Source organism: Orbicella franksi, chromosome 10 (genome assembly GCF_964199315.1).
Source record: "Orbicella franksi chromosome 10, jaOrbFran1.1, whole genome shotgun sequence".
Lineage (NCBI taxonomy): Eukaryota > Metazoa > Cnidaria > Anthozoa > Scleractinia > Merulinidae > Orbicella > Orbicella franksi.
The window spans coordinates 23,850,706-23,864,421 of NC_138154.1; the positions used below are offsets into that span (position 1 = coordinate 23,850,706).

Here is a 13,716-nt window from a genome sequence, read left to right on the forward strand (position 1 = left end):
ACACCAGGCCCCAGGGAACGATAAGGCTCACGGGAGCTAGTAGTCAAGTATTAACGACTAGCTCCAAAATGGAGCGGTTTTTGAAATGCACACTTTTGGCCGTTATATTCGAGGTTGTACTTCAGGCTGTTTAGTGGCAATACTGGGATAATCCAGGGGTAAATGTCCTTTATTTTCCATTCAGTACATCAAGACAATCTCAAAGGGAACTTTCAATCCAGCCGAGTTTAAGCCTGGAGCCAAGAGTTTTTAAACTCCATCCTCTAGGCCTGGTGGGAGTCAATAACACCTCGGTAGGACTGGTGCTCAGTCTTTCTCTTGGTGAACTGGTACAGGGAGGGAAATCAGTCGGAGTTGAGGGTCGCGAACCTCCAATCTCTTTTTCGTCGTCGTCTAACGGAAGTTTTGCGCTGTTCTGAATGGCACTTTCGAAGACAAAGCCTTGATTTAAGTTTGAGCTTGTGGCTGTCGTGTAGCGTTGAAGAATAACCTCGCTGCTGAGGTTTTCCATCAAACTATCACGGCTTCCGGCATTAAACACGTGATTGTTTCTATTGTTGTTGTTTTCGACCACTACGCTCCCGTCAGTTCCGCCAGTTTCCGCGCAAAACCGTCCGTTGTCTTCTTGACTGGAATATCGCGGATCAGAGGAGCAGTTTGAAAGCTTGGCCTTAAGAGCGAGCATTTCAAGCTTTGCCATTTCATCTAGAGGAAAAGGCGCGAAATCGACAGACAGTCGTCCCTTGGGACTGACGCGCGGTAAGCTGGGACGTTTTAGGTGGTCGTATTCAAAGCCAGATCCGTCCCATGATCCTCTACTGCCAGTGTTGGTGCTGCAGCCTCGCATTCGCAAACTACGTCTTGCGCATGAGCATAACCAGCTATACAAGAATTCCCTCTGGACTGTATTTATTCTGGATTCTATAGGCTCTACTCCTTGAGATTAAGCTGTCTCATGCTCTACCGACTGAGGATTACAAGGATTTTGAAGGATTCACTTCGTACAAAATTTCAATATGGCTTCTCATACAAAGTAATAACATTCAACGTGTCCCAAAAACACTTTCGGTCTCGTGACAATTACGTCATCGCGTACAGCCAACAGAGTAGGAACTGAAATTCCTCTCTGAAGTGTGGATTACGGAAACCGTAAATGTAAGGATTAAGTGCACTGCTTGCAAACTCGCACCAGTAGGCGGCCTTGCCCAAGGCTATAACTCTGCGATCAGCTGATAGCGAGGCGCTCGCCACACTGACTAACACTACATATAGGAAATATGGCAGCCAACACAGCAGAAAAACCACAAATAAGATCAGCACAGTAACCGCTACTTGTCTGTGGGCCGTGGTGGAGTTGGTACTACACGTGCTTGAAAACGAGACTCGACTGACCCGCCGAGCGTGACGCCTGGCTGAGCGGAAAATGTTGCTGTAAGTAAATTCCATGATGCTGAGCGGTATTACAAAACCACAGAGAATAACAAACGTTGCGGTACACTTTTTCAGCAAGATTGGAGGAAACCGGACTCCACACTGAGTGGTACCTGATTAGGAAAGATCAAGGAAACTATTTTAGATTAAGAATCCAGTTTGTTCAGTTGGAAGCTGAGGAAACTAGACCTGAGGCGCTTTGTGAATTCTTGAGGGAGAGCTAACTCTAATAGACCTAAAATGGTTAAAATAATAAATTTTGGTTCCCCCACCGTGAGGCAAAAGCTCCAGTGCCTGCTGTCTATCATAAAGCCTAACATTAATCGAACCATTTTCAGTGGCACATATTTTATGAATTCAGTAGATCAGTAGAAGCACTTGTACAGGTTCCATGAGCGATAGAGAGTTCTTTGAAAGATGTCGCCCAATCATGGCGCGATCATGTGCTTGGCAACTTCTAAACGAAGAATTCAAGATTCGTCCGGGCTCAGAGACTGGAACTACTTGCTCGCAGAACTGAATCAGACAAAATACGTCAAGAGCAGCAGAGGTAGAAATTCATGTTGTATAAAAATTAAAAAGAGTGTGAATGACTAATTTGCTCCAAAATTATAAATTGGCGACATTTCTTTTAGTAAATTATAACTGTTATTAACACACATGAAAAGATACCTGGTTTAAATTCATACTGAGCGATACCAAAGAAAGGTACACAGGCAATAATGTTTGGCAGAATCCAAGTCCATAACAGGAGACCCAAGGCAAACTTTCGGCTCAAGTACCTGTGGTACAGCGGCTTACAGATGGCAAAATACTTCTCCACACTTATAGCGGTCAGCGTAAGTAGAGATGTCAAGCAAAACAATATGTTAACGAACCCACTCAACTTGCACAAGGCATCGCCTAGCACCCAGCCGTGACGCAAGCACGTGACCAATGAAAATGGCATGCAAAGCACCGCAACTCCAATGTCGGCACATGATAGGTTAATAATGAACATGTTAGTACGCGTGCGCAGTTTACGACGTCAGTAAACTGCTAAACAGACGGTGCCGTTGCCAACCAGAGTAGCCATCATAATCAGTATCAGGCTTCCGCTCATTAAAATGTGCTCTAGCTCACTGTGCATGGCCATCGTGGGCTCAGATGTTGTGATATTGCCTTGTACATTCATTGTAATCGATAGACTTTTGTTTGCTGTCATGTTGTTATTGCTCCTTCCTGTCTTTAGTAAGGGTTCTAAGATTACAAAGAGAATTCATCGTTAAAATGAATAATAGAGTGCCTAGTACAACACAGATCATCGATCAACAAGTCTGACATTTTGACCCCGCTAACGTGTCTTACAGCCCCGGTGGGGGGGGGGGGGGAGCACTGCCATATATGGGCTATGTAGGCGTGTGCGAAGGGTATGGTTTTCAAGCAGTTTACTCTAGGATAGGGTATATAAATCAGAGCGTTTGGGTCTAGAGTAGGGTATCATTTTCCCCAAAATTAACTAGTTAGTTGAAGATTTTATCTAGACTAGGGAAAGCAGGAATTGCCACTCAAAAATATAAAAATATCAAATCGGCAAAATTTAAATTAACGCAAAGCAGCCGCAATAGTGTCGATAGATAGGGGGATTTGGAGAGTTTACTCTAGTATAGGGTGGCAAAATTCAGCTGAACTAGCTCTGGTATAGGCTAAGGGTTCCAGGGTCCTAGCGGCACATCCCCACCCAGAAATTCCCAAAGTACCCTCCCGGGCTTACAGCGAGGCAATGGCCTATGGACCATTTTAGTATTCTCGGTATTGGACTGGAACTAGCTTGCAACTGAGGCTAATGTGGGGAGTCTTTTCAGATGGAAATTACATTGATCTCTTTTTAATGATATTTCCCCGCATGAGCCTCCATTGCAAGCTAGTTCCAGTCCAGTACCGAGATCGAGAACACGAAAATGGTGTATTCTCTCTATGAGATGCGCCTGAAGGGAATCATGGTAGTTGTATTCATCATTTTGGACTGGATATTTGTTTTGATGAATGAAGCTACCATTGTTTCCTGCAGGCGCGTCTTACGGAATGAATTGACAATTAAATGGTATGTAAAGATCTCTCAATTCCGTCTTGCCATAGTTATGTTAATCCCTCCATGATTTCGAGTGAAATTCGTTTTGGTTAGTTGCTTGGTTTTTTTTTTTTTTTTTTTTGGAAACATTCTCTTACCTAACAGGTGTTTTGTTTTTTCAATTTACATATGTTATGACCTAACTTACTTTAGGAACAAAATAAACTCGATTGGTATTCAAGTGCAGTCATGAGTCATCACACACCGACAACATTACAAATCTGGTTAAAGAAACTAGCCTGTTCCTGGTTATCGGTTGGGAGCCGGCGCGGTGAAGAACGAGTGTAAAAAATGGCGCTCGAGAAAGTGAGATTTCCCTGCTCTTTCATATACCTCAACTTGTGAAATCCCTACCCTTTTATATACCTGAAGCCTTAAAAAGGTATCCCTTTCCGGTGGAGCCTCCACGTTCAGGCCATTATAGGGAGTACTCCCCCCCCCTCCCCCCCCCTCCGGGAAAAAGGCGCTATTACTCTCATTCTCGTGCTCGCCTCCTTTGTCCTTAGCTGCAAACCAAGAGCCTGGAAGAGGCAATGCATTAGTGCCCTGTTTTCGTTTTCTTCAGTCTCCCCTTGTTTCTCTTCAAAATCATTTTTACTTTATCTGAAACAGTAAGACTAAATAATGACAGTAACAGAATTGAATTAGTTCAGTAGATCGAACATGATCGATGTATGTTACGCACTGCTTAAAGTCTACAACGCGTGGTAGAGAGAAAAGTAAGGAAACATGCACTTTTGATTCCAGAAAATTGATCTTTCGTCTTACTTCGTACTTTGCCTCACTTTTGAGCAGGTTTTGCGTAGATCTCCTAACGAAATCGGAATATAATAACCTCTAATTGTTTTAACCACATGGTTGTAAGTCACGTCAGCTTCTGGCGTTCACCTTACAAATAAACAGGCAGCGCTAGACCCATACGGTTAGGAAGCAACAGGAGAAGACTTTTAATCATGTTAATGTTATAACCAAACTTATATAAATAACACAAGAAATTTTGCCCGCATTGGAAATCTAGCCTCATTATTTGGCCTACGTTAATGGGATAGAAAATGGAGCAGATATTGTTTGTGAGGAAATGTGTGTTAACAAGCTGATAAACCATGTTCGTAATCCACTCAGACACTTAGAGAAAGCCTTGTAGTTATTAACAGAATATAAGAAGCTCTGCACATGGACTTACCTTTCTCAGAGAGGGCACCGGTTCTCAGTGAATCAACGGAGTCTGCGCACAATTTACACAACATGATGATTTTGTCAGGTAATTGAAGTGCTGTAACTTGTCCAACAGCAATGCTGAAAAACTATCAACAATATAGCATTGTGTACGTTCCGACTAGTCGGATTACCAGCTTTTCAATTGTTATGTTCACCGAAAATGCACCTTCTTTGTTCTCTTTGACAAGGTGAACGTGGATTTTAAATCTTTCAATTCAAACACAAAAAGAAGAAAGCGGGGCCGACTCGGAGTTCGGATCACAGTCGAAAGAAAGGTGAGAAAAAAGGCATTTTAGGTGCACAAGCTTCATAGGTTTGTTTATTAGAAATTCAAGAATAATACGTCAGCAGCAATGGTGTTGCCAAAAACAGATAACACAGGACAGGAGGCGCATGGCACTCAAGTGACTAAGGTATGCGAAGAATGGGACAAGAAAGCGAAAGCCCCGCAATCAAAGACAATTTTTCTTATGACCCTGATAACCTAAAATGATGATAACCTAAACCCTTGCCTCAAAATGTATAAAAATAGTCGGGGATTCTCGTCGTCTTGCTTTGGGTGTAAATCAAGGATTCTGCTATCACTTACGGTGTTCATGGCGAAACACCAGTATTTGTAGCCGACAAAGTATCTTTAAGGGTGCAATCGAAGAAATATCAAAGTGGGGTCAAAGAGGCCCGAGCCACACCACGTCTCCTTTTGGGGGTTTCAATAAATTTTTCCGACGACCATCCCCGACCTTTTCATATGGGAGTTCTCCTCTGGGCGGTACACAGAAAAGTTACAAAACAAACAAACGCTCCCTAAAGTCAGTTTTCTTTTCACTTTCCTTGTTATATTTAAAAATTAAAGGTACGAGATTGGAATGTCATCCACATGTGTTCAATAAGTACAAGGGGGTTTTCCACAAGAAACAAGTTCCTTCTTATGGCTCATCACGCAATCTTTCACGTCACTCAACCAAAAGATTGCGTGACGAGCTATAAGACCAGGTTACAGGCTGGCAAATGTGCGAATCTTTGCAGCTAATGTAGCTGGGGTTTATGCAGTATCATCCAATATTCATGGCAGGCTCTACATTCAGAAAGTTGCCGTAACGATCAGCCGAAATCTCTAAACATCAACATCATCAAGAAAAATGTAACTAGATAATCGTTTGCAAAAGAAATATTTCTTTTAGAAACTCAGTAGCCAAAAACAAATTTTCTGGTGTTCCCAAATTCGACACAGAACAACGACCTATCATTCTCTGTTTTTCCAAAATTTTACCGGGATATGTTGGATATGTTTTATTGTTAAACTGCAACCTGCACAGCTAGTTATACGTAGATTGGAGAAATATGTAAGTGTCAGACATGAGTACATCTGACGTTTTTGTCTTTTCTATTCCTATTTGATATGCACACTCCGGTTTTTATAGCCAAAATTAAATGGCCAGATTTTGTTTTGAACTCAAAACTTTACAAAACTAGGACTGTATTGAAGACAGCTCACAGCTGTGTTTCCATCCAGATAATTTTAGATTTCTCATACACCTTGGTCGTCTCCGAAAAAGAGACAGCTTTCTCTCTGTTTTTGACCGTAGCGTGATGATAATGATCTTGAAAAATTTCCTTGGTGTGGTCCGAAAGGGAAGAGCACGAGTTTGAGTCAACTTCGCGCCCTTCGCAACTGGATGATCCATAAGAAGTCGAGCATTCTGAGTTTGACTGGCAACCGCTACACAGACTATCAACCTCTGACTCACTGGAACACGCGACCTCCTGGCTGCCGCTAATCATCACGTGATCACTTTCAGAGCATGCGCTGGAGCATGTGGAACACATGACTTCATTGGCTCTGCCGGTGTGTGCGTTTTGATGCAGTGATGCCAGCGACGTAAAACTACTTGGAAGCGTTTCGTTTCTTAAGCAGGAAGGATCGTTTGTCAAATAAATGTGTGGTAAATCGTCGATAGATAGAATTTGCCACACCTCCACTGTTTGAGTTCCTCTGTCGGTTGTTGGCTTATTAATTCCCTCGTTTGGGCTGACTATGTCTTCCTCGGACAGTGTAACAGCGTTAATATAAGGGGGGTAGGCAGAGGACGTTTTGTTCCAGTCGCTGTGCGGTTGAGGCGGCGGCGAATACGGTTCACCTTCTGAGGCATGCCCTTTTTCCAGTGCTTGCTGGTCATTTTGAAATCTTCGACAGCACATCGAATACAGCTCTTTTCTGATGAGAGGATTCCTGACACCGTACACGAAGGGGTTTACGCTGCTGTTTAGAAAGGCAAACCAATATGACACTAGGCCCAGGCTGTGCGCAAATGCATTCGGGATCTTCATGTGGTGGATTGACATGTACATCATTTTGAAAAAGAAAGGTGTCCAGCAAATAACGAAAACGATGAGCATAACGAAAATGGTCAGCGCGATTTGTTTTTGAGCAGTCAGCGAGATCTCGCTCTCAATACTCGACAGCGACATCCTGGAAAGACGAATGTTATGTTTCCTTGCGGCCCTGAAGATATTGATGTAGCAGAATCCCATGATGCACAGCGGCATAAGGAAGGCGACTAGAAGCATCACAACAGCGTAGACGGTTTGACTGTTACTTTCGGTGATTAAGACACCGCACTGGGTCGAACCTGTAAAACGAAATACAAAAACAAAAGTATTTAAAACAAAAGCAATCATAACAGTGACGGTGTTCGGGAATGTGTTCTTAAACCAGCATTTTTATTGCTTTTTTTTCTCACCTCGAAACTCGTCAAAAATCCTCCGCTACCCATGGTATTTCAACTCTCTTTTCTGTGTTCAGAAAAGCCACGAAACATTCACTCCCGTGTGTGACCTTCCGTTTTCAAGTTCGTTAATTATTTTTCAAGTCTAAACAAACGTTGGCTTAACCATCAACGTGACTGCATTTGCATCAGTCCCATGTTAATTAGCATAACTTTTTACGTTTTCTCCGTTTTCTCTTCAGTTTTAGTTTCGATTGGATAAAATATATCAAACATTTGAGAGAGTGTTTTAGCACATTTCTAACCACAAAATTACTCCACTGCGCAAGTATTTTGAACTCTCTTCTCGGTATTTGGAAAAACACGGTCTGCCGAGTTTTAATTATATTACTATCTCCAGGCAAACTCTTGGTACAACTATCTCGTTTAATAGAAAATCGTTGTCAGTCGCACCCTCTCATAGGTCTCGCGCCCAAAAACATTTCACGTTTCATACTTAAGCACTAGACCACTATTTCTATGGGTTTACCCGGCGGCGCAATAAACCACGCGGGATGCAGGGAGAGGCAAGAAAAGCTCGTAAATAACTGGTCGTTAGGCGAGTGACTTCCAAGCTTTTCGAGTGTTCTCCCAACAAGTCTAGTAGACTTATTTCGCGGGACGTAAACCCATAGAGATAGTGGTCTATTGCCTAATGAAAAGATATTCGTGTTAATGATAATTTTGTCAGCCAGTGTGGATACGCAAAACTGTTATTATGTTCTCGCTGTGTTCTGAGTTCTCTAATTCCCGCGTAGTGCCACCATTTCGGGAACAGTGTATTTACCGGTGCAATAGAACATAGGTTTGGCAACTCCAGTGACCAATCAGGTCGCGCGTAGTAACTCAGTTATTTTATCATGGCATATAACGCGTACTTTTACGCTATAAAACTTCCCAAGTTTGCGCAAGCAAGTCGACAACATCAAGGGAAAACAACATTCTCAGAAACTTGGCATTCGAACCTACAAACCAGACTTTCGTGGATCCGCGCTATTTTCAGATACGTTGATAGTCACCATTGCAAGAACTATATTACTGATGCGATTTTAATGTTGCACCTTGCAGAAATTTGGCGTCGAAAGTGAAAGCAAATCTTCTTTTCGTACCAATAGTAGAAAGTGAAAAACATAATGATGTTGCGCTTACAACTCACTTGCACCTTGATGTAATATAGAATTATCTATGATGTTTATCACTTAAAGATAATTGCGTTATTTTATAAGTCGAAGGAAATGGTCTATTGTAGCATAAGAACTTTATACTCACCAGGCTTGTAAACGAATGTCATAACACCAGTCAGCGGTATCGTCGCCAGAATAAGCGCTGTGAGCCACGTCATGGCTATCATAATCCACGCCAGTCTTGTCGTCATGACAACGGCCATGGGCTTGACGATGGAAAAGTATTTCTCGATGCTTATCGCAGTGAGCGTGAACAGCGATGAGGCCTCGAATAGAATGTACATGAAACCATTCAGCTGGCATAGACCGTCACCAAACACCCAGCCTCGTGTAAAGCACGTGGCAATTGAAAACGGCATGCAGAACAAAGCGACTCCCACGTCTGCACATGCCTGGTTTAGGATAAACATATTTGTGCGCGTGCGCAAGCTGGCGGTGCGGCAGATCGTGACGATCAACGTCATGTTTCCAAATATTGCAACCAGCATGACTATTGCCAGAGCTAGAGCAAACACTAAGTATTCGGTACCACGTCTCAGCTCCGGGTTTTCCTTCTCCAGTTCATTATTTAACAGTGAAGAATTTTCTCTTTGGCTCAAATTTACGTACGCCATAGTTGCTCCTGTAGGTGTAAATAGCACAAGAGTTAATGAATCTCGATTTCTTTCGTAAACGATGTTTTTCAAAAAACATTACGATTTGAAATATTTTTTCGGATTTTGAAAATATTTTTTTCGGATTTCGTAAATATTTTGGGATTGTCCCTTATCGGCTTCCGCAGTTTCCACAGCAATCAGCTTCGAAGTTGACTCTGACAAAAAATTTTAACATTCAATTCTTCGAAGAATATCTTTGGTATGTAAAAGTTACATAGCTGACGTCCTATAATAGTAAAGGCGGTGTTTCAAGGGACAAATGCAACAACGATTTCTCGCGGAAAAATTGAACTCCTTGCAAAGATGATGTTAAACGAGACGAATTTTACGCAACATTCTAAATTCGGGCAACAGTGTTGCAGGTTTTTTAATGGCTTTCAAAAACCTGAAACATGTCGCCGCAACGAAGTCTTGTTTTAAGTTGCCCTGTGCACCATGTTACACGATATCGATTTTCAACGCGAAAGATGTTGCGTTAAGATTTGGCGTTAAAAACATCACCGTCAAATCGAAACTATCCACATCACGAAAACATTGGTTTATCGGTGGGTTAAGTTGCGAACTGTGTTGGGAACGCGAAGCTAAATTTACAACAGACTCATTTAGATAAACAAATTGTGGGACTACTTACTGTCGACTGGGCCACTCGATGGTAAATCTTCTGACGTCTTTTCCAGTGGTGAATAACAAGGGTCATCAAGAAAGTCGACTGGAGCTCTGTGATATGAAGGTATAAACTGAAATATACTTATCTGAACAGCTCAACAAAAATTTATGGCTGGAAAGTGAAACAGATACTATTTATGGGAAATTTCCCATGCTTTCTTCTTCCACAGCGCCAGCTTGGAAAATGATATTTAAAGCTGTAGAGTTTCGGCTTTTGTCTCGATCTCCACTGAGCTGAGTTATCATGAGTCATGGATCAGTTAAACACAGCAAAATAAGGTTTAAGTTTATATAAGAATGAGAAACTATGGGAAATATTTGACTGCATTTGATCGGCTCAGTCAGGAGGCAGCTTGTGCACGGTTCAAAACCGTACTTCACGCTTTGCTTTTTTATATTTTGTCAAACTTTGAAAATAGAAAACAGTTGTTTTCTTTTTAAACAACTTAATGAGAGAAGGAGTTTGTACACAGCGCCTGCATACGTCTGAAAACGCTGGCAGAGCGAATATGAAACCTGCTTACAACGGCAGCCAGTTGAATGTCAAAGTGGTTAGTTTTCCCTCCGTTCTTTTTCTTTGTCGCCTCATTTTGAAATATCTACTCGATTTTTATGACTGTTTAATAAAATCTATAGCCACACAATCTTTGCATAGTTCAGACTTGCCATTCTGAAATTGAAAATGTTCAGGAAGACTTGGAATTCAAATCGTTGTTTTGATATCAAACGCTCTTGGTCAGCTGAGAATTTCATGACCAGCTCACCACTGACAGATTGTTGCTCATATGGATCATATTCAGTGCTGAGTCGAAACTCGTGAACTTTCGTTTCAGCGCTGAGATCGGCAGTTTTGTTTTGGAAAAAAACGAAAGAGTATTGAAACGTGACAACAGGTTTCAGTTTATCTGAGAAAGGTCAAACTGAACGTCGGTGATTTGGCACTCAAATTTGAATGCCCAAGCCGTTTTCATTCATCGATATTTGGGACAAATACGTTTAAAATTCAGCTTCTATGTACTTACTGCTCAAACGACAAAGATTCTTTACCTTGTCGTGGCGAGCTATTAACCTCGGTCAAGTACTTTCTTGTTGCTTCGCCAAATTCGTAGACAACTTTCAAAAAGAGTCATCGACAAGTAAACATCTCGTGTAGAAGACCGGATGAACACTTTACTCACAACAGCCTTTTGTTTTAAGGTGCAATTAATATGTGGCACAATAGTCAGAGACATATCATGACTACGTGTTTATTAAGCCCTTTTGTAAAACTTCGAAAAAGTAATGGACTGTTGACATTGTTTATCTAGATGGGCTTCAATAATAGACTTAGATAAGACTGACCAAGCTGACAACCTATCCACTTGGTTGTCAAGCTTCTTTAGAAAGCAAAACTGTTGTTAGAAGGAAACCATAAAGCCGTAATGGACCCGTGAGTTATTTTTATCATCGTTATGTTGCCTAAAGTCGTTCGCGGATGTAAGCACTCTACCTCACGTTCTTCGTCGGTACTCAAGTCTTGAGCGCAGACATTTTCGCTTTACGACCTGGAATTTCGCTTGAGAAAAATGACGCAAAATGACGGGACAACTGTCCCGTCATTTTCTCTTGATTCTGGATAAGTCTAATATCATTGCTTCTGATTCAGTCCTTCATTTTCAGCTAAAGACCTACGTTTCTATTTTACTCGACATTCTTGCAAAACGGGGAAGGCTGGAAAATGTAACCGATAAGCGGACGTTTTCAGCCTATCGTTTTGAATACGTTTTCGTGCCTTTAACGCTTTCTCCATAGTGGCCCTTACCTGAGAAAGGCCCGCCAGCGCAAATTTTAAAAACACGTCTGCTGATCAAAACTCGTCATTCACGAAATACTGAAGGCGCACGCCTGTATTTGAAAATGGTTTCAACTTCGCATTTTTGTGGAGTTTCTAGAACAAAAGAATGTTGTTGTTGTTGTTGTTTGATAGATTGATCAGTGCTTTATGTCAAGGCGATCAGACGGTTCGCTCCTGGTTTCTCTCGACTTTTATACTGGGTCGCGCCTTGCCGCCGCGGTGATAGAAACCTCTATCGAGCACACCGTATTCTAAATTATTTTCTCAGACTGAAGACTCAGAAAGCTCTTACTATTCAGCTAAATTTTTAATCACGAGGCATAACTCGCGAACTACAAAAATACCGAGAGAACAAGAAAAGATAGTAATTACGCATTCTTTTTCTTCTGTTCTTTCACGCCTCCTTTGTGCACATGTCCAAAGTCACGTGCGGATGTAGGAGAGGCACGGCACGCTCTTGTATTACCACTATAACAGAAATCCGACCTTTCGTTTGCTAATTATCATACACTTCATTATTGCTTCGAGAAGTGAAAGCGTTTCCTGCCAGAACTTCATCAACTAAGCATGAATCTCAACACAGTAGACGCCTTCAGCGTGGCTTTCGCCATTACTGTTTTTTTAGTGTTCGCCATGGCTACATCCCTCGTATCTTCTACTTTGTTTTACGCCGTTTACAAGGAGAGAAAGCTTCGTGTATCTTCAGCTATGCCGTTGATGAATCTGTGCGCTGCCGGACTTGTTCTGGGACTCGTTTCTGGACTGTTCACATTGATATGCGATGTTATACAGGTCAACGAAGCCGCGGAGTTTCTACAGAGCGCGAGATGTTTCGTGGAAGAGTATTCAATCAGTGTCTATTTCCAGGCATTGTTCATTATCAGTGCCACAAGATACGGTTTGGTTCTATGTGGAGAAAAGCTCTGCCGTGTGACTGTCAAACAAGCTGTAGTGTGTATCAGTGTGACCTGGATTATTTCTGCAGTGTATGCAGGTCTTGTGGCATTTTACCGACAGGAAGGAAACGGCAGGCCTCACATCACGCATCCACGAGGTGTTGCGGCCGGACAAGTTACATTCCTTGGCTTTCTGCATTTCGGGGCGCTGTGTATCTACGCTAACTTAGCTATTTATTTTCACCAGAAGAAGGAAAATTTACCACCCGATTTTTATAGCTTAGGGTCGAGCAGCCGGAGAATGGCAGAAAGGAACATTCGCACATCGGCCAAGAACATTCAAATGATTGTCTTAATCGTGGGAACGTTGTGCGCATGTCACTTGCCATACCTTGGCATTGTTACCACTGCGATGTTTACAGGTCAGCTGTCACACAGTGTCAAAGTGCTCGCAGTCGTTGTGATGCAAAGCGGAATTTTACTCAACCTTGTTATTAACGGCTACCTTAACAAACGATTCAAGCGAGTTATCCGACCAATGCTACACCGCTTGATCGACAAAATCACCAAACACAAGAACAGACGAAGACAGATCAACGAGCTACTTCCTCAAAACAATTTTTCGTCAACCAGGATCAGCTTCAACATCTCCCACGAGAGTTACGAGTTAACCCGCAGCAAACTTGCATTCTTTTACCGCGGACCTCTCTTCTATCCCCAGACCCACTCAAGTCTTTTAACTGTCGGGGCCTCGGTACGATAGTTTCAAAGTCTCAATTCTAGGTCCCGCTCGGCTTTGATTGCGAGGAAGACGCCACTGAAGTTGTGGTTACTAGTTTTATTGAATGACACAATAAGATCAAGGCAAGTTTTGTAATCTATTTTATCACTTTCAGTGTATTTATTGATTCAAGTCATTAAAGCTTAGTATGGTATTTTTATTATCATCACTACAT

At 42.1% G+C, this 13,716-nt stretch overlaps 2 protein-coding genes across 2 annotated transcripts; one reads left to right on the forward strand and one right to left on the reverse strand.

Annotated features, from left to right (window-relative positions):
* Window positions 1-4,899: 4,899 nt before the first annotated feature.
* Window positions 4,900-10,273, reverse strand: LOC145501864 (octopamine receptor beta-2R-like). Its single transcript, XM_081481249.1, has 2 exons — window positions 8,794-10,273; window positions 4,900-7,389 (listed from the first exon to the last, which is right to left on the reverse strand). Exons 1-2 carry the CDS (start codon window positions 9,320-9,322, stop codon window positions 6,251-6,253), a joined length of 1,668 nt encoding a protein of 555 aa, XP_081337375.1. The 5' UTR covers window positions 9,323-10,273; the 3' UTR covers window positions 4,900-6,250.
* Window positions 10,274-12,274: 2,001 nt separating this feature from the next.
* Window positions 12,275-13,710, forward strand: LOC145501863 (uncharacterized). The gene has a single exon (XM_081481248.1). The coding sequence runs from the start codon at window positions 12,432-12,434 to the stop codon at window positions 13,521-13,523; it is 1,092 nt and encodes a 363-aa protein (XP_081337374.1). The 5' UTR covers window positions 12,275-12,431; the 3' UTR covers window positions 13,524-13,710.
* The last annotated feature ends 6 nt before the right edge of the window (window positions 13,711-13,716 follow it).

What these genes read in the sequence shown, in the direction of transcription:
- LOC145501863 (XM_081481248.1), top strand. Translation starts at nt 12,432, where the DNA reads ATGAATCTCAACACAGTAGACGCCTTCAGCGTGGCTTTCGCCATTACT.
- LOC145501864 (XM_081481249.1), bottom strand. Translation starts at nt 9,322, where the DNA reads ATGGCGTACGTAAATTTGAGCCAAAGAGAAAATTCTTCACTGTTAAAT. An exon ending in GACATTCGTTTACAAGCCTG is followed by an intron (nt 7,390 to 8,793) that starts GTGAGTATAAAG and finishes TTCGTTTTACAG; the next exon opens with GTTCGACCCAGTGCGGTGTC.